This window comes from Lathyrus oleraceus, chromosome 7 (genome assembly GCF_024323335.1).
Source record: "Lathyrus oleraceus cultivar Zhongwan6 chromosome 7, CAAS_Psat_ZW6_1.0, whole genome shotgun sequence".
Lineage (NCBI taxonomy): Eukaryota > Viridiplantae > Streptophyta > Magnoliopsida > Fabales > Fabaceae > Lathyrus > Lathyrus oleraceus.
This window is the reverse complement of record NC_066585.1, coordinates 52,569,194-52,589,454: the sequence shown is the minus strand read 5'-3', so window position 1 is coordinate 52,589,454 and position 20,261 is coordinate 52,569,194. Positions and strand designations below refer to the sequence as shown.

Sequence of the window (20,261 nt, the reverse complement as noted above, 5' to 3'; positions counted from 1 at the left end):
AATACTCATCCTATGACTACTAGAACTAAATCTGGTGTACCCTTACCTCGTCTAAATCCTTCCATTTTTCTTGTCAATTCTGAGCCTAAGAGTGTTAAAACTGCTCTCCAAGATCCTAAGTGGTTTGCTGCTATGCAAGATGAGTATGGTGCCTTGATAAGGAACAACACTTGGTCTTTGGTACCACTGCCTGCTAACAGGAAAGCAATAGGCTGCAAGTGGGTTTTTCGTGTAAAGGAAAATGCTGATGGGACAGTAAATAAGTACAAAGCTAGGCTTGTTGCTAAGGGGTTCCATCAAGTCCATGGATTTGACTTTAATGAAACTTTCTCCCCTGTTATTAAACCGGTCACAATTAGAATTATTTTGACTCTTGCTATCACTTATAATTGGCCTCTGCAGCAATTGGATATAAACAATGCCTTTTTGAATGGCATTCTTGAAGAGGAGGTCTATATGATGCAACCCCCTGGATTTACTGCCCCTAATTCATCTCTGGTTGTCACTTGCACAAGGCCTTGTATGGCCTCAAACAGGCCCCAAGGCAATGGTTTGAAAGACTTAAAACCACTCTTTTATCCTTTGGATTTCTGAACAGCAAGTGTGATGCTTCATTGTTCATCTACAAGCATCACAGTGCTGTCATTTATATGCTAGTTTATGTTGATGATATAATCATCACAGGGAACTCTCCTCCTCTCATCAAGCAAATTACTCAACAACTAAATCATGTGTTTTCTCTCAAACAACTTGGTGACTTGGATTATTTTCTGGGCCTTGAGGTGAAGAAACTGTCCAATGGTAATCTCCTTCTCACTCAATCTAAGTATCTAAGGGACTTGCTAATCAAAACTGATATGGAGAATTCCAATCCAGTTACTACTCCTATGGCATCCACCACCAAACTCATCAAAACAGGGTCTGCTGCCTTGTCTGATGCCTCTCACTACAGGTCCATTGTAGGGGCCCTGCAGTATGCAACAATTACACGCCCAGAAATCTGCTATGCTGTTAACAAAGTATGTCAGTTCATGGCACACCCCTTGGAGTCCCATTGGCTAGCTGTCAAGCGTATTCTACGCTACCTAAAAGGCACTATCACCTCGGGTTTATTGTTCACTCCTGCCTCCACTGTTCCGTTCTCTCTGCAGGCCTACTGTGATGCTGACTGGGCTGCTGACCCAGATGATAGAAGATCCACCTCAGGGTCAGCTGTGTACTTAGGCTCTAATTTGATCTCTTGGTGGTCTAAAAAGCAAACTGTTGTTGCTCGTTCTAGTGCTGAGGCAGAATATCGCAGCTTGGCGCACACCACAGCTGAAGTTTTATGGGTTCAAACTTTGCTAGTTGAACTAAAAATTCCCTTGACAACTCCAGCCATCTATTGTGACAACCAGAGCACAGTTACTATGGCTCATAACCCTATTCTTCATGCAAGAACAAAGCATATGGAAATTGATCTCTTTTTTGTAAGAGAAAAGGTCCTTAATAAGTCTCTCACTGTCTGCCACATTCCTGGTGTTGACCAGAAGGCTGACATCCTCACCAAGCCTCTCTCAAGTTCAAGATTTATGGAGCTCAGTAGCAAACTCAACCTGTCTGCCTCAAATCAGCCTTTGCAGCCACCTTGAGCTTGTGGGGGAGTATTAGAGTTATATCTTAGGATATGAAAAATCAGCACTATAGAATAATTAAAGCCAGCCTTAATTTAATAGAATAAGAAAAGTTCAGCACTATAGAATAATTAATGTCATCCTTAAATGCAGAGCTTGAATGATTCAGCTCTTGAATCTTCAATTCCTCTTGTATAAATAGAGCATCATGCTCCATTCCAATTCAATATACAAAAACAGAATTAGTTTCTCTCTTTTCTCTTTTAGCTTTCTATCTCTTCTCTCTCATATCTCACTTTAATAAATCAAAATATTAAAACATTGATCACTTATTTAATATTCTAAATCATCAAAAATAAATAATAATGTACATAATAAAATAAACGGGACGGGTTCGGGGTGGGTACTAGTGTCCCCATTACCCGACCCGTCCCCATATTTTATAATCGGGGAAAACTCAAACCCAATCAAAACGGATTTTCCCCGTCAACTTTGAGGCGGATTCGGGTGGGTACCCGCGGATACGGGTTATGTTGTCATGCCTACTACGGAGATATGATTTGATTAGATTCAAACCTCGTTATACTCGGTATATATATAGAAATTTTTTATTTTTTTAGAAAAGAATGAATAGAATTCTTACTTCTACACAACAACTGCAAGTAGTGATGACCTGATTGCTTGTTTAGTTGCTATACTCTTACTGGATTTCTTATTTCAATCAATATCAATAACCTATACTCGGTAAAACTTCAAGAGAAACAGAAGGGCTGTACAAATGTTAGGGAAAAATAAATAAAACAAATGACTTCTGTCTTCTATATAATATACACAAGAAATCAACCCAATTGCTCTGATAATGTATATTTTTTCAAAGAAAAACTGCACATTGCACAAGCCTTTCTGCTAAACTACCTACCGTGACTAACATTTCACCGATACTCTGGGGAACTTGAGGAAAATATTTAACTAATTTATATGTAGTGACCAAATAAACAATCACACAGGTGACTCCTTTAGAACAATTTCGAAATATTTGGTCCATAACCATGAATAAGTTGCCAACAGTTGCAAAACGGTAAGGGTCCCTTTCTCCTTTTATTGGTATTTTCTTTAAATAATCGCCAAATTTACTCCGCACTAAGACCACCCCAATTGGCTTTCGGTTCCGCCCAAAAGGTTCCTTTTAACAGGACTTCCTGAGGAGCGTCACTAAGTGGAACTGAATCCATCTTTGAGCGTGGAACTGAATTCATCTTTGCTGATCTCAATCAATGCTCGTAAAGGCGGTGTTGAATTGTAAGTGCTCGTGTTGAATTGTAAGTGCACTAATGAATATCTCATCCAACAGTATTCTAGTATGAGCTGATTAAAAAAAATCTTCTGTTGTGGGTTTGAGCTGCTATACACGCTTAAGGGTCATTTCACCGGAAAGCCTCAACTAAAATTGTGAAACCACTGAAATCTCCAGCACGAATTTTAAAGAATCACTACAACTGAAAAGTGCCCAATTCATTACCATGCGTTGTTAGGAGTACTTTCCGTTCAGCAACCCATTCTAATCGGTACGAGAGGTCCAGATTATGAAGCAATTGTTTCAAGCTGTCCCCGTGATTTGAATCATTCATATTATCCTACAAAAGGAAGTATTGAGGGTATTATAGAAAAGGATAAATAGATCTAAGGAAACAATAGTAGATGACTTAATGACCAGAATGAAAGGAGGTAAAAGTAGTAACATCACTCATCTCAAGCTAATTAGATGATGTGGCAGGAGATCTTTAGCGATAACCACAACAACCGAGTTTTATCCCACTAAATGGGATCGGCTACATGGATCAAATTATGTCATAGTGTTCTATCTAAGACCATAGTCATATCCAAAGAAAATGCAACACCCATTTTAATCTCAGAAGGTCACTCATCCTAGTAGATCTTTATCGATAAAACACCCATTTTAAACCCCTGAATGTGAGATGTTGTCACTAGTCTCCAAATGTATCGAAATTGCTAACACATCCCTAGTGGCTCTTTTGTGATTAATTTTACGGACTACATCGACCAACAAAAACATGTTTGAGGACTAAATTGACTACCTAAAAATTGATTTGAAGACTAAAATGACTTATAAAATAGACACTTGTGAATGTGTTTGCAATTTTGATATATTCAAATACTATAGTGACAACGCTACACATATTTAGGGATCCAAATATTTGTTCACTCGATCTTTATCAATTACACTTATGCTTTCAATCAACTTTCTATTAGGCTCTCATCATGTGCTGCTAGCGAGTTTAAACGGAAAAAAAAGGTTTTCAACTTAGCAATTTACATTTCCTTCTAAATACATTGCATCTTCCCTAAGGCATCAGGGTTTGCTGAAAGGCCAAGTTCTAGTTTCACTCGCAACAAATCAGTTTTATATCTGAAAGAAGACAAGAGGAAACTACCTGCAAATTCAGCTGCTTTTCAGTATCCAAAATGCTGGCCATAATGCTTGATCGGGACGGATTAGGTGAAAATCCCTCCCAGGGAGGAACAAATATTAGTTTTGTGCATTGGACAGGAACAAAGTTCCGGCTCAGTTTCTCCCACCAGAAAGATCCCAGGGACCACCATCTAATCATGAGCCCGTGTTCTGAAAAAGCAACCAGCCCCTACAGGAAAGAATGTTTAAAGGTGTAGGAGGGAATCAGTTATCAGTTTAAGATACTTGTAAGAAGAATAAATCCCAGGGAAAAAAATACACGGTAAAAAGAAACAAAATATTTGGCACGTAATGGGGATATGCACAGAACTGTAAGTGTAGGGAGTTCTGTTGATGTATTTACTATGAGTTGCATCCAGAAATCAAAACTATAACGAAAAATATTAAATGGAAATGGAAAAACAGTAGCATTACTAAGGGAGATAATTGATTTTCCCAAACAGCAAACTGAACTAATTTCTTTATAAAAATTACATTATTGGAATGGGAAATACAATACAGGAAAGAGGAGCCCATCTTGTTCACATTGTTCTGGGAAAAGGAAAAAAGAAAAGGGTAGCACTCAAACTTTTTGGAAAATAAATTATGCAGGAAATCAAGCTTTTCATCAGGTTTAAATTGCTCCAATCAAGCATGACGAACCAATATGGAAAGCTTAAGTCAAATCATAATATAGCGAAAAATAATGGCTAATAGCCACAAAACTATCAGGATTCACGAAGTATGTTGTACTTGTGAGGATTTCACTATTACTTTTGTAACACTATTAGTTGTTGAAGTATTTCTCAAAACTATTCCTTTTTTTCATGTTATCATTGTCTATAACAGTGTGGTAATCAATAATGTATGATCTGAAGCCAGAACATCACTTTATTAGTAACAGATTGTGGAAAAATCAAATGATTCTGTTTTGTACAGCTCATTAGGATTTAATGTAGATAATAAGTGTGAAATTTGCAAATAGTCTAAACAATACCTTAAACCATTACCTACCCCAACCCTATAAATCATCCAAACCTTTTTCCTTAAATCAGAGTGATGTATGGGAACTATCACGAGTTCAAAACATTTCTAGGTTGAGATGGTTTCTCACTTTTATTGATGATCACACATGTGTTATGTGGGTGTTTCAAATGAAGGGAAAATCAGAAGTAGGGAGAATACTTGAAATTTTTCATAACATGGTAGTTAAAACTGTTGATGGTCGTGAGTATTACAACATTGCTCTATATTCCTACTTCTTTGAATTGTTCACCAAAGTTCATGCGTGGACACTCCCCAAAAGAATGGATTAGCATAAAGGAAGAATAGACACCTTCTGGAAGTGACTAGACCTTGGCCACAAATGTCCCACAACAATTTTGGGGAGAAGTTGTCCTTGCAGCAACTCACCTTATAAATAGAACGCCTTCCCGTATCCTTAACTTTAAGACTCCACTCTCCACACATCAAAACTTCCTCCCAACCAGCAAAATCTTTTCCTCCATTCCATTAAAAATATTTGGATGTTCGACTTTTGTCCATAACCTCAACCCTCGCCGAAGAAAATTAGACCCAAAATCCATCTAGTGCATTTTTCTTGATTTACTCTCCTCACCAAAAGGATACAAATGCTACTCTCCCATACAAAAACTTTTTACCGTACTATGGATGTAACCTTTGAAAATCAGTTTTATTACACCAAAACTGGTATTCAGGGGGAGCAACCATACATACATCCTATTGAAAATTCAGAATACCAACTTTTGGTTCTTGAATTAACCAAACCTGCACAAATCTTACGAGACCAAACCTCTAACACTCAACCAAGTGAACCAGTACCGAACCTAGCTGAAAGGACAGCAGAAGCTGTGACAGAAACTGAAACTGAACAGGATGCAATTAAAGTCTCAACTACATCTCAACAGAACTGTGGCCCAGAAACACAAGGTAACTGGAAGATTTATAAAAGGAGAAGGAGGAAGGAAGTAGAGTAAGTATAGCTCCAATGCAAAGCCATGACCTGAAAAATTAGACCCAAAATCCATCAAATGCAATTTTTTTTGGTTACTCCCCTCACCAAACGGAATACAAATGCTACTCTCCTATATAAAATCTTTTTACCATACTATGGATGTAACCTTTGAAAATCAGTCCTATTACACCAAAACTGGTATTCAGGGGGAGCAACCATACATGCATCCTATTGAAAATTCAGAACACCAACTTTTGGTTCTTGAACTAACCGAACCTGCACAAATCTTACCATACCAAACCTCTAACACTCAACCAAGTGAACCACTACAGAACCTAGCTGAAAGGGCAGGCAGAAGCTGTGACAGAAACTGAAACTGAACAGGATGCAATTAAAGTCTCAACTACAACTCAACAAAACAGTGGCCCAGAAACACAATAAGGTAACTGGAAGACTTATAAAAGGAGAAGGAGGAAGTAGAGTAAGTATAGCTCCAATGCAAAGCCATGAGTCCAACCAGGCTCTAGGAAATGAAGTTCCACAGGCTATATTCTCCCTAACCCCGAACATGTTGGTATGAACACAATATATATTGGTATTCCTATTGCTATGAGAAAAGGGGTTAGAACTTGCACTAAACACCACGAAGATATTATGTGATAACAAGGCTGCTATAAGCATTGTGAAGAACCCGATTCAACATGATAGAACAAAGCATGTGGAGATAGGCAGACACTTCATCAAGGAGAAAATCGATCATGAAATTGCAAGTGTTGACCATATTTCATCATGCCAACAAACTACATACATTCCAACAAAAAGCCTTTCCAAGGAAGGTATAGGAGAATATCAAATCCAATTTGGGTATGATCGACATCTTCCACCTAGAATCAACGCAGAATCAAATCATTATGTTTTGTACAACTCATTAGGATGTAATGTAAATATTAATCAGCTACCTTTTCTCTTTTAACTCCCCTGATTTTTAGGCAAAATTTTTGTATATTATACAAATTACACAATGACTCCGGCAATGTTTGTATAAATGTACAAGAGAGGTCCAAATAACGCAAATGGATCAGTACATCTATCGAATCAGGCAATGCATCAAGATTAGAAAAGTTTTGAAAAAATGATGCATGCTGCTGCCTTTTCATTATGGTATTTATGAAGTCTAAAACTAGTTGTGAAAAATGTCAGATTTTTTGCTCTGCTAAAAACATCATAGTTTTCCAAAACAGGATCACTGAACTCGTTAAATGATGAATGACGAGTCTTGGTACCGATCTTTGTTTCTTTCCCAAGTTCTTCTGTTCTGAAATAGAATTCTCCACCAAGCAATGTTGCTAAATCATGCACCAGATCATGCATCACAAAACACTAGTATTGGTTCCCACTTCTGGAACGTTGAAAAATATCTTGAAGCTAAGTCATTAAAATACTCATAACCAACTTCTTCTAAAGTTTTCCCATTTTTTAGAGACGGTAAAAGATCTTCAGCCATCCACAACAAAATCAAATCGTCTTTCTTAAATTCATAATCCTTAGGATACATGGAACAATAAACAAAGCAACATTTCAAATAGGGAGGGGATAATGATAACTAATTCTTAGTGCTGGAATGATCTTACTCTCGTTTTCCCAAATGTTACTATTTAGTATATTATACCAATCCCTAATGTCACGTTTTCGTCACAACAAGCCCCCAAGTGATTGTGCTGCTAAAGCATCGTTTTCCCAAATCTTAACATTTTCTAACAATCTCTTTGCCCGTCTTTTGGAGGTCCATATACTCATTGGATTCTTCTTGAGGAAGACATGCATGGTTTGCAAAAACGGACCAACAATCTTCATCAGACAATTGCTGAAAAGGGTAAGCATGAAAAGTTTGGACCATAGAAGCAACTTTATCAATACGGGTTGTTACAAGAATTTTACTTCCCTTAGTTCCATATCGAAGAGGCCTTATAAGAGAGTTCCAACTGTCATAATCTTCAGTCCATACATCATCCAAAACAATCAAGAACGTTTTTCCAGACAGTCTTTCCTTCAATTCAAGATGAAGTAACTCTTTGTTATTTACTATATTACAAGAACTCCCTGCAACTGCCTCTAAGATGGCCTTCGTTACCTTGGGTTCATCAAAATCATCAGAAACACAAACCCATGCTTGAACATCAAATTTCTGCTTTATACTATCATGGTTGAACACGGATTGGGCTAAAGTAGTTTTCCCCACCCCACCCATGCCAACTATGGGGATCACAGAAATGTTATCATCATCATGATATATACGGTATAGTTTATACCAGAAAGCGCGGAAATAGAGGGAGAGAAGCACGAGATCAGGGCGATGCAACTAATTCAACTAATTAAATGCAGCAGATCAGGGCTTTATGACTAATTAATCTAATTGAATGCAGCAGATATGACTGTCACGTGGCAGTGAGAGAATAGGGCTCTAGATCCTATTCAGATTGCAGTGAGTGCATAGGAGTGCTAAGCAGCTCGAAATGCTTACCCTATTTTAATTTACCTTATTTCTTTTTCTCTTTCATAGTCTATTGTATACATGGTTAGATCCCGTTTGATCTCTAATCTTATTAACTAAATATTACAATATTACTTTTCTTTCTTTTGAACTATGTGTTGTGATTTCTATTCCTAGACCAATTGGATCCTATCAATTGGTATCAGAGCCTTGGTTAGATCTTCATCAGTTAATGGTCGTGACGACACGAAGCATTATGGATAATAGAATCGAACTCGTAGAACAGAAAACAAGCGTGATGGAAGCAACAATGGAACAAATGTGACAGATGATGGTAGAATTACACTCACCTCCCCAGATATCGTTGGATCAGGTTCGTCAACTTATTGTTGAAACACAACCTCGCCGTCGTCAAGGGCGTAATCGTAACGACGAGGAAGACGAGTGGAGCGACCAGAGCGCCGATTCATCAGGATCACGACGTCGCACAACACGTAACAATGGTGGTCACCGTTTGGGTTTGGGAGGAAGTAGGAGACGATTAGAGATTCCAATTTTCAAATGGGAGGATGCGTATGGGTGTTATTTTAGGTTGAATGAAACACGTGTGCAGGACAAGGTGGATACGGTGGTTTGGCAGTAGAAGAGAAGGCTTTGAACTGGTTTCAATGGTGGGAGGAGCAAACACCATTGAGAACGTGGGAAGGGTTCAAAATAGCAGTTCTTAGAAGATTCCAACCTGGGTTACTGCAGAACCCATTGGGACCACTGTTGAGTTTGAGGCAAAAGGGTACTGTGATGGAGTACAGGGACAAGTTTGAAGGACTTGTAGCACCTCTTCTAAGGGAGGAAAGGGTGATGTTGGAGTCAATTTTTTTAAATGGCTTGAAGGAGGAAATTCATGCAGAATTAAAATTATATGAGAGCCATGACTTAGCTGAATTAATGGACAGGGCTTTACTCATTGAAGAAAAAAATGAAGTGGTTTGGAAGAGAGGAAGTGGTTGGAGGGATAAGGGAGGTACCACGAGGTTCAAGGACCCTGGTGAGTACAGTGGGTTTAAGAAGGAGCATGAGAAGAGTGGTTCAGTGACTACTGATAAGCCAAAAGGAAGAAGACTTAACCCTGCTGAATTGGAGGAAAGGAGTAAGAAGGGACTATGTTTCAAGTTTGGCAAAATCATCCGAAACTCTAACGACGACTTACGATGGCTCTTTGAAGTAGAAGCTCATGGTCTACCTTGTTGTAATGTCAGAGAGTGACTTGATTGATGTCAGTTTGGCAAAATCAGGAGAAAACAGAAGTGTGCCTCGAAACTCAACTCATTTGTTTTCTCTGGTTTTTGCCAAACCGGCACTGACTAGGTCACTGTCTCAGTTGTGAGAATGAAGAGGACCGTGAGTTTCGACTTCCTACAGAGAGCCATCAGTTGCCATTTGGTGTTTTGGGCCATTTTCAATTACCATTTAACTGTAGAATTGATAGGTGGCATTGTGGAACTTGCCCCATCTAAATCATATCACAAAACACCAAGTTAAGATAATTATCATCAAATTCTCAGTACCTCTCCATCTGGTGAAAAGCTTAGCGCTGAGATCGCAGTAGTTAACAAGGTTCCTGAAGCCGTAGCTGTGAGCAAACTTGGAAGTCCCGGAGGCCCACTTGCATCCAAAACCTTTACCATTGTCACACTGCATAAAAACAAAGGCTTCAACTATAGGAAATTATGATATCTCTAGTCATCACAGAGGGAATAAACACAGGCAGACATCAATCTGAATTAGATTTCATTAAGTTTCAAAATGGAAGCATTATATAAGATCTATTAGTTTGAGAGGAGCAGGGAGCTTAACGAGTTATAAATGCCATTATCATGTTATGTTCTTAACTATTCTCATCTAAACCTGAAGTTCTAAATGAATTGATCTATATCATCCAAGGCCAACCCATGGTGTGTTTTTTTCAGTCACAAGATTTGAAAATTGGAAGTTAAGAAATTCTGATTTACAAATGTCTGGAGTTGAATAAAAAAATTCAATATTCATGCCTATGACATCAATAATGAATTTTTCATCAATGATTGATATTTTTTGTTTTTCCCGTTCAAATTTTCATTTCAGTTCCATCCTTTTTTTTTTGCTTTTCCACCCTGCATATGACACAAATGATGCAAGGTCAAGTTAAATGCACTTCTTTCAAGTACATGTGTGTGACGAGAAGGGTTTGGGTGACTTTGGAGAATGGTGACTTTGTAACTTTCACTCCTATCTCTCTCTAAAACAATCACTCTCTCTCTAAAACAATCATTCTCTCTCTAAAACAATCATTCTCTCTCTAAAAATATTATATTTTAATTATTTACCAGAACTAACACTGACAGGGTATTTACATATTGTCAGCCTAAATCGTAATTTAAAATGACAGTCTTTTTTCCTAATCCTGATACCTTTGCATATCATAGACCCTAATGCTTGCATTGTTAACTTCCCCAATCACTTCTCCAACTGCTAGTTTGGTCCAAGACTCATTGACAGCAACCATGGGATATACACGCACAACTTCTTTGAAAGTTGTCATTGAACTCTGGAAGCATGCCTTCCGCATAACTGAGTTGCTAGGATCAATAGTCTGTAAAATGAAGTTGACAACCTGCACATCTGACCCACCGTCACAGAGATTCATGTTTCATGTTTGGAAGCAATTGAGTAGTGTGTAATTTGAAACTTACGAGGTGAGAAAACTATTAACAAACAACATGTCTTACAATTGAGAGAAAAAAATAAGACACTCAAAATAGAGAATCACTCAGCCCCTGACAACCAAGAACAGAATCTAAGAGCAATAAGCAATAAAAAAGATTTCCAAGTATGAAAAATTCTAGATACAAGTACACAAACCCTTACAAAAACATGTGTTTGATGCAAAATGAATCCAATAGAGATATAGAAAACTTTCAGTTTGCAAGATATAAATACAAAATAGTTCTAGAACAAGAAAATAAAAAGAAATGGTTATTGAAAAGAAAATAAAAAGAAAGGAAGTATGTATAAATAAGCATCTTGAAGTAGCTATTGAAGAAAACAATGAAGTTCGGTGAAAAAAATCAGGCTAGAAAAAAGAAACAGTAAGATGAATTTATTGGAAACATTAATGAAAAATCCAGTCAGCCCAAGTAACTAGTGGCTTTACAAACCTTGTCAAGGTACTGAGCCAAATATCTTGGAGAACCACGCATAATCCTTATGAGAGTCAATAAAGATACCATATGGACGGGTGAATCAGAAGCAGTTGACCAAATTTGGCTTTCGATCACTGTCAAAAAACCTGGTATATCAGTCATAGCTAAACTTGGAAGGAGAACCTCTACCAATGTCTGTTTAATAGAAAAAGATGCGGCTGGAATTTCTGTCACTGACTTGGAAGATGGGCCACTCAACTCTACTTGGAAAAAGATATCCCCAATTAGACGAGGAATCTCAGAGACCATGCACTCTTTCCACGTGCTCTCCATGCCCTCTGCAAGGAGTTCAGCAGCAGTGGAGCTGTACTTTTCATTCATGGCCATAGCCAACTTCGTTAATGGGTGAACAACTAACATTGAAAGTTTAGGTTTTACAAGACTGGGATACCAAATAGCCAGTGCAGCAGCAACAATAATGTGAGATGTCATTGCATCTTGACTTGTTCCACCAACACAAGAAATCCAATCTAGCACTTCGTATGACTCTAGCCAAGTAAGTATCTTAGATTCTTCATCCTGGGAAATTTCTTGTTTTTCGGCTTTAGGAGATATGCTTTCTACTACCACATCTCCCAGATGTTCGTCTCTACCTCCAGATCGGGAGATTGTACTATTTGAATCATTAGGTTTTGAATTGCATAGAGGTAGAGGAATAGCATGAGAGGCAGCACAGTGAAATATAGAACGGGCAGCCATACGCACATGTTCACTTTCATCTTGCCAAAAAGCAACCAAGAGCTGTAAAAAGGGGATAGCTTTCAGCACTTGATATCAAGCAACTGGCAAATGATTTAACAAAATAATAATATCATCTAATGGAATAATAAAATAAAACAAAAAATATTTTGATGATGATATGCAGAAGCAATCAGTATGGACTAGACTGCCAAAATTTTAAGCTATTTCAAACTCTCAGGAAAACACAAACAAATCTACTTTAAAGTTAAATTTATTTCAAAGCAATAAATTAATAACGTTGACCATTGATTTTATTCAACATGCATCATGATCTTAATCCCCAAAAGCATAAACACATATGCACCCATGTATACACCAAAGTACTACATAACTATACCAGACATGATTCATACAAGGTACATATATGACAACAACTGAATCCTTTTCACATGAGGTTACATATATGACATTACTTTTGGAATAATCATGCCTCATAGCTGTTGGCATCAAACTACCACACTCATCTTGGCAAATAACATTTTTCCTTTCAAAAATTTATAAACTAATATTTTACGACATTTGGACTAGTTTCTCTTTTCCTTTTTGAGAAATAAAATAAAACGATGCATATTCCCAGACCTGTGTAACACTACACAAGAAAATTTGTCTTGCAAGAAATGTGAATTGAATAAAAAAAGCAAGATTAACATAGGACGTGTAAAATCAATTCAGATTAAAATTACAAAACAACAAAAACATTTTTAAAAACTACAACCTGTAATGAAGGTGGCTTCAGATCTTGAAAATTTTCCAAGAAATTCCGAGTATAGAATGCTGCTAATGCACTACATATGATAAAGATACTATTAATCATCAGCACATATTTTCTAAGTAAAAGTCAAAGAGAGTACACATTGGTTTATAAGTTCAAAATTTCTGAATTAAAGAATAATGGGTGAATACACATTAGGAAACCACATTGAAATGCCATTTTCCAAGCAGTAAAAGTCAAATTAGCAAGGCGGAAAGTTCACAAGATAAAAGATAATCCTTGGAAGCCTCATGGCAATCAACCAGACATGAAAAACTACTCTATATTTTGGCTTGCACCTGTGTCTAAGTTAATCGTTTAACTATTCATTCATTAACCACAGTTGGACAAATAGGTGCATGCAGAACCCAAAATATGTTGCTGTGAACAAGCTAAGTAGGGCGAGTTTTTTATCTTTTAATTTTTTAACCTTTCTACATTTATTTTCTATTTATGAAAGAATGTTTATTTGTTGCGACAAAAATTTCAGGGTTCAACTAGGTTTTGAAGAATACCAACAACCACCAACAAAACATAAAAGAAACTGCGCACAAGATTTATAATACCTGGAACTACATAAGAAAAAAGAATATGGTTATTCCAGTGTGTAGAGAATCTCAAAGAGGACCTGAAACTTTGCAGTTTTTCAAAAATATCTCATTTTAAAGCATCTTTCACAGATAAGTTCAGTAAAAAAAAGAAGGGGTTTACTTCATTGAAAAACTAAAAGCAAGATCTGATTAGAAATTTTTATTATAAAAAAGAAGTATACTTGTTTGTGCTTTAAAATGAGAATACACATTGGTTTATAAGTTCAAAATTTCTGAATTAAAGAATAATGGGTGAATACACATTAGGAAACCACATTGAAATGCCATTTTCCAAGCAGTAAAAGTCAAATTAGCAAGGCGGAAAGTTCACAAGATAAAAGATAATCTTTGGAAGCATCATGGCAATCAACCAGACATGAAAAACTACTCTATATTTTGGCTTGCACCTGTGTCTAAGTTAATCGTTTAACTATTCATTCATTAACCACAGTTAGACAAATAGGTGCATGCAGAACCCAAAATATGTTGCTGTGAACAAGCTAAGTAGGGCGTGTTTTTTATCTTTTAATTTTTTAACCTTTCTACATTTATTTTCTATTTATGAAAGAATGTTTATTTGTTGCGACAAAAATTTCAGGGTTCAACTAGGTTTTGAAGAATACCAACAAAACATAAAAGAAACTGCGCACAAGATTTATAATACCTGGAACTACATAAGAAAAAAGAATATGGTTATTCCAGTGTGTAGAGAATCTCAAAGAGGACCTGAAACTTTGCAGTTTTTCAAAAATATCTCATTTTAAAGCATCTTTCACAGATAATTTCAGTAAAAAAAAGAAGGGGTTTACTTCATTGAAAAACTAAAAGCAAGATCTGATTAGAAATTTTTATTATAAAAAAGAAGTATACTTGTTTGTGCTTTAAAATGAGAATACACATTGGTTTATAAGTTCAAAATTTCTGAATTAAAGAATAATGGGTGAATACACATTAGGAAACCACATTGAAATGCCATTTTCCAAGCAGTAAAAGTCAAATTAGCAAGGCGGAAAGTTCACAAGATAAAAGATAATCTTTGGAAGCATCATGGCAATCAACCAGACATGAAAAACTACTCTATATTTTGGCTTGCACCTGTGTCTAAGTTAATCGTTTAACTATTCATTCATTAACCACAGTTAGACAAATAGGTGCATGCAGAACCCAAAATATGTTGCTGTGAACAAGCTAAGTAGGGCGTGTTTTTTATCTTTTAATTTTTTAACCTTTCTACATTTATTTTCTATTTATGAAAGAATGTTTATTTGTTGCGACAAAAATTTCAGGGTTCAACTAGGTTTTGAAGAATACCAACAAAACATAAAAGAAACTGCGCACAAGATTTATAATACCTGGAACTACATAAGAAAAAAGAATATGGTTATTCCAGTGTGTAAAGAATCTCAAATAGGACCTGAAACTTTGCAGTTTTTCAAAAATATCTCATTTTAAAGCATCTTTCACAGATAAGTTCAGTAAAAAAAAGAAGGGGTTTACTTCATTGAAAAACTTAAAGCAAGATCTGATTAGAAATTTTTATTATAAAAAAGAAGTATACTTGTTTGTGCACCCCCCCCCCCTCTTCTATTAATATAATTGGCACCATACCTGCTGGCTGCTGAACTCGAGTGAGACAAGCTAATCAAACGTTGGGCAAGGGATACCATAGTCAATGATCTCATTGCAGAAAACTCGGATGATGATTTCCACAGCTGAAAAATGGTTTTTTAACATCTCATGGACTATTGAAATGAGACAAGAGAAAATAGATCTCAAATACAATTAAAATCACCTCAAGAGTAGCACTCTGACCAGGAAATGACAATGTCAATGACCCTTTATCTCCCTGCAGACCCGAAGCTACTATAAAATTTCCTGGTCTCTTCAGTTTCATATCACTTATCAGCAAATTATCAAGCTCACTGTTTACGTTCCACAAATGTAAAAATGACAAACTGTATCGCAGTAAGTATTCTTCAAAGCCAACCCAATCGTGCCCCTCTGAGGTTTCAGGATTATGGAAGACTGGATTTTGCTCTTGAATGCCCTTATGCTTCAAGTTGATATTCACAGGCTTACCACCACCATTCTCCATGGAGTCACTCTTTTGAAAAGAGAACATCAATGAAGCAAGATCAAAACTCATAGACACAATACCAGGGAATGGGCAAGAGCATTTGATAGGAAGGTTGTTACTCAAAAGACCAAACAAAGAAGATGAACTTGTCTTTGGTATATTTCCTTTACCTGCCTTTGTTTTGGAAGAATTCAGCTCGGCCGTACTTGAAATACTTGGCGATGACTTCGATGAAGTAAGCAAGCTCCCTGTATGACTTAAGGGAGTGTTAGAGAGCTTTGCATCATCAACTATTGGAAGAAGTAATGAAGAGACTGATGTATTTCCATTCAGCACTGAGCCAGATATAGAATTCATACAGATACTTTTACAAAAATGATCAAACATAGAATGTGCAGCTGTCCCACGTATGAGTCGCTCACGGGAGCCTGTCTTTACATCCCAAATGTATAATTCATCACCATCAGAAGTTCCATAATGTGTTTGACAGAGACAGGCAATATAACCTCTTGCTCCATCCCATAAAACTTTTGAAGGATAGTTCATATGTCCAGGAAGCATTCTTTCCACCTGCAGAGTATCAAGAGAAACAAGGGAAACACATGCATCCTCTCCAACTGAAAGAAAGCAGTCACTCCAAGGATGTCCTGTCAAAGAAGGGGGAAGAATAATTTGACGCACAGCGGCCACATGATGATGCATTACCTTAATAAGACTGCCAGTGTCAAGATCCCATATACGAATTGTGCAATCCATACTGCCAGAAATCAAAACTCGATTAAAGGTGCAGCATTTTGAACTACACGTCATTTGATGTGCTGCCAAACAAAGTACAGCACCTGTATGTCCTATGAAATTCTGTTTGCATGAAGTTGGCTTTTCGACAGGATTGGGACTTGCATCGTCCAGAAAAATCCCTTGAAACTGATCAAATCTTACAACCTCTATTTCTCCACTAAAAAATCCATATACGACAGCATATGGTGTATAAAGGTTCTCAGCAATAATCATGGAAGAAGAAACTATCTTCCCTTTGTAAGGATAATAATTAGTTAGGCTATCTTCATGTAGGTTACCTATGTCCTCAGAACCTGGACTTGAACCACCAAAGGTAGATTTAATATCTAGATCACCACATCCGTGGGGCTGAGTAGACGTTTCAAACCAGTTGGTGGAAGATACACCATCACTGATCATTTTGCATTGACGGCATAATTTTCCAGGTTTATCATCAAATTGATGCAACGACCAAATTGTAATATGTGGTCTCCATAGTAAAGGTTCCTCGTGATGAAAGCAAACTGACTTGATGCACACAAGATTTTGATTTACTTGTAGGAAAAAAATAGAAAATCTTATCTCAGGTTGATAATGACCAGCAGGAATCTCAGAATAGGGTTTACATTGAAAAACATCATTCTGATAGGACATTTCATAGATAACTGCATAACCTCTATTATTCCACACAACAAAATGTACTGGAATCAAACCGCCGTATTCATAGGCATCAGGTGTACTCCCCACATCATCACTTTCAAGAACAACGCCGCCAATAGCATGTGCTTGAGTGGAATGCACATCCAAAAAAAAGAGGTTGTCAACAAAAGAAACTTCTCCAATCACAGTATCACTAGACAATAACCTAAAAATACATCTATCTTTCAATATAAAACCAACAATGTTCTCAAAAGTTAAAACTGAAATAACTTGATCCCCACCACAGAAACCCTCGGCGGGAAAAGAAGTTTCCAATGGAGACTTATCACTACGCGGAGTCGCCAAGCTTTCCACACAATCACGAGAATCGTCCAATATCGTAACCATCTGTTTTTTCCCAAAAGAATCAGCCACAAACACTAAATTCCTTTTTTCATCATCATCAGATAAAACTAGTGACATAAACTTGATACGACCGATGGATAAATATCCATGAAAAACAGTTTGAGTAATAGAAAGCAAATAAGTATCCACAATAAGGATAGTAGATTTATAATTCTTCCTGTGGTGATTCTCTCTATCTCCTAACTCATCATTAACAGAATAACAATCCACAAAAGAACAAGCTATACATACATATCTCGGCGTCGAAGGAAGTGTTCGAATCACAAGAGGAGTACCAACCCAAGGTGGCAATTTCCTTCTACAACGACAATGTCCACTGCTTTTACTCCATACACACAAGAAACCATCACAACAAGCACTAATCAAAGCACTGCAATTAGTTCTACCTGAAACAATATCGATTTCATCAGCTGAAATGGGACTACAAAGTGCAAGGTCAGTGACCGGTGACGCGTGACCACACAACACTCCAACAGATTTAACTTCCTGAAAAATCAACATAGTATAATCAACTTGAGCTTCAGATGATTATTTAATAAAGCATATGAACAATTAATTTTAATTGAGCAGAAAATGAGAAATTATATGGTAATTTTTGAAAATTAAGAGAAATACCGGAGCGGAAGTGGAAGTGGAAGTGGAAAGGGACCACCAGATGATGGAGCCATCGGATCCGGCGGTGTAAAAGGCGGGCGATGGTGGTTGGGTGAAGGCGGCAACGGCGGTTAGTTTGTGTGCGGAAGGGAAGGGTGTGCCGGACCATATGCACGCAACGGATCTGCACTTCATTGATGATTCAGTTTTGAATTCGGTTACGGTTTTTCAACTCAATAACTGAGTCTGCATTTCTTTTTGTTGTTATTTGCGATTCATGAGATTCGGTTTGAATTACGACGACGGATTCCGATTCAAACTTCACGACGAGTTACTAATTACTGTTGCCAAAGATCAACTATCGAGATTTTACAATTGGGAAATAATAAGAAAATTAATTAAATTTGTATGGAAAATATTATTTTACTTTTTTGGTAATTATGAAAAAAATGGAAAATAATAATAATAATAATAATAATAATAATAATAATAATAACAATTAAAAATTAAATAAATAAAAAAACAGAAATATTGTTTGAAAAATCTTAGTTCAATTTTTATGTTTATTTTTGAAAAAATCCAATATTTGATTTTTTATTCAAGATTTGGATATATTCCGTGATTGGGTCTAACCTCTAAATCCGGTTTGGTCAACTTGTCTAGTTAAAACATGAGCAAATATGTTATTGTTCTAGTTAGTATGAGAAACTCTAGCGGTGTTGAAATCATTCTTAAACTTCTTTTTCATACTTGACATATCAAACATTCCTCTGTGCGATTTTTCGAATCATTATTCATCATTTTAATTAATAGTTTACTATCAGTTTCAAATTCCACTTTTTGAAAGCCACAACCAATGGTGACCTCAATCGTTGTTTTCAAAGTCATCATCTCTTCTATGAGAGGATTCGCGTTACCCTTCATGCTCTTTGTTACCGAAACCATTTTTTCTCCATTTTCGTCTCTGAATATGATTCATATTCCTCAATATCCCTCCGTTTTGAGAATAGCATTCAAGTTCCCTTTGATTCATCCTGCTTTCGATGTCTTCCACTCCGACTTCAAGGGTAGCCTGGGGTTCAAGTGTTTTTCAATGTGATTGACATAGGTGATGTTCTTTTGATCCTAATTTGTATTACCTTTGTTATTGTCTTCTAATCTTTTTGCATTATCTTCATCCTTTTTATCCAGGTTAACTTTGTTGAGATTTTGAAAGAGTCGCTTGACCTTTTGGTTTTGATGCATGTGGGGATTTTGTTCTCCCGTCTCAGTTTGATTTGTAATCGTGGTAACTATACAGCTTGGAGCGTTATCTTTTTCTTTAGCCATTGGAAAATCCATTTGCATGTTGTTTATTTTGCTCTGATTTCTCCCCTTAATGTCATGGGAAGTATTCATGATATGTTTTTTTCCCATTTTCTCATAGGTATGCATGGTACTCTTGCTACAATGATTACCTTTAAGGTTTTAAGGCTTTTCATGGTTTTTCTGGGTCTTGTCGTGCTGCAAAAAATACTCTAGCGTATCGCGCGCTCAAAATACAACAGAGTCGCCACTGAATTTTATTTATTCTAAAAGAAATAGAAAATATCAATAAAACCCAAAAGGAAGAAAAAAGGGTAAGGAAGTTGGTTACGCAAGGGGGATGTATGAGCACCCCTCACATCCATTGTACTCAACGGGAACCACTTTGATTGTTCTTTGCACGAATGAGTGTTATTATCTAAAGGTTACTTGCGATTAGTTTTAATTAAGAGGAAAATAAGTTTTTAATTAATGTGTTCGCCAAAATTTTGAAATCATGTGCTTACGTATTCCCATAGTGCAATGACAAAATCAAAGCTACGTAGTTCGTGGAGTAGAAAATTAGTGTTTGTT

General features: G+C 36.7%; 1 protein-coding gene across 2 annotated transcripts; it reads right to left on the bottom strand.

Annotated features, from left to right (window-relative positions):
* Positions 1-2,384: 2,384 nt before the first annotated feature.
* On the bottom strand, positions 2,385-18,748 carry LOC127108140 (uncharacterized). 2 transcript variants are annotated; one of them, XM_051045564.1, is made up of 9 exons: positions 18,405-18,748; positions 15,663-18,275; positions 15,479-15,582; positions 13,245-13,314; positions 11,744-12,529; positions 10,997-11,199; positions 10,115-10,241; positions 4,067-4,273; positions 2,385-3,247 (listed from the first exon to the last, which is right to left on the bottom strand). In XM_051045564.1, the coding sequence occupies exons 1-9, from the start codon at positions 18,576-18,578 to the stop codon at positions 3,104-3,106; spliced, it is 4,428 nt and encodes a 1,475-aa protein (XP_050901521.1). In that variant the 5' UTR covers positions 18,579-18,748; the 3' UTR covers positions 2,385-3,103. The 2 variants fall into 2 exon arrangements, 1 of the variants encoding a protein (XP_050901521.1); XR_007795962.1 differs by lacking the exons at positions 2,385-3,247; positions 4,067-4,273 and having other exon boundaries at positions 10,997-11,207.
* Positions 18,749-20,261: the final 1,513 nt, after the last annotated feature.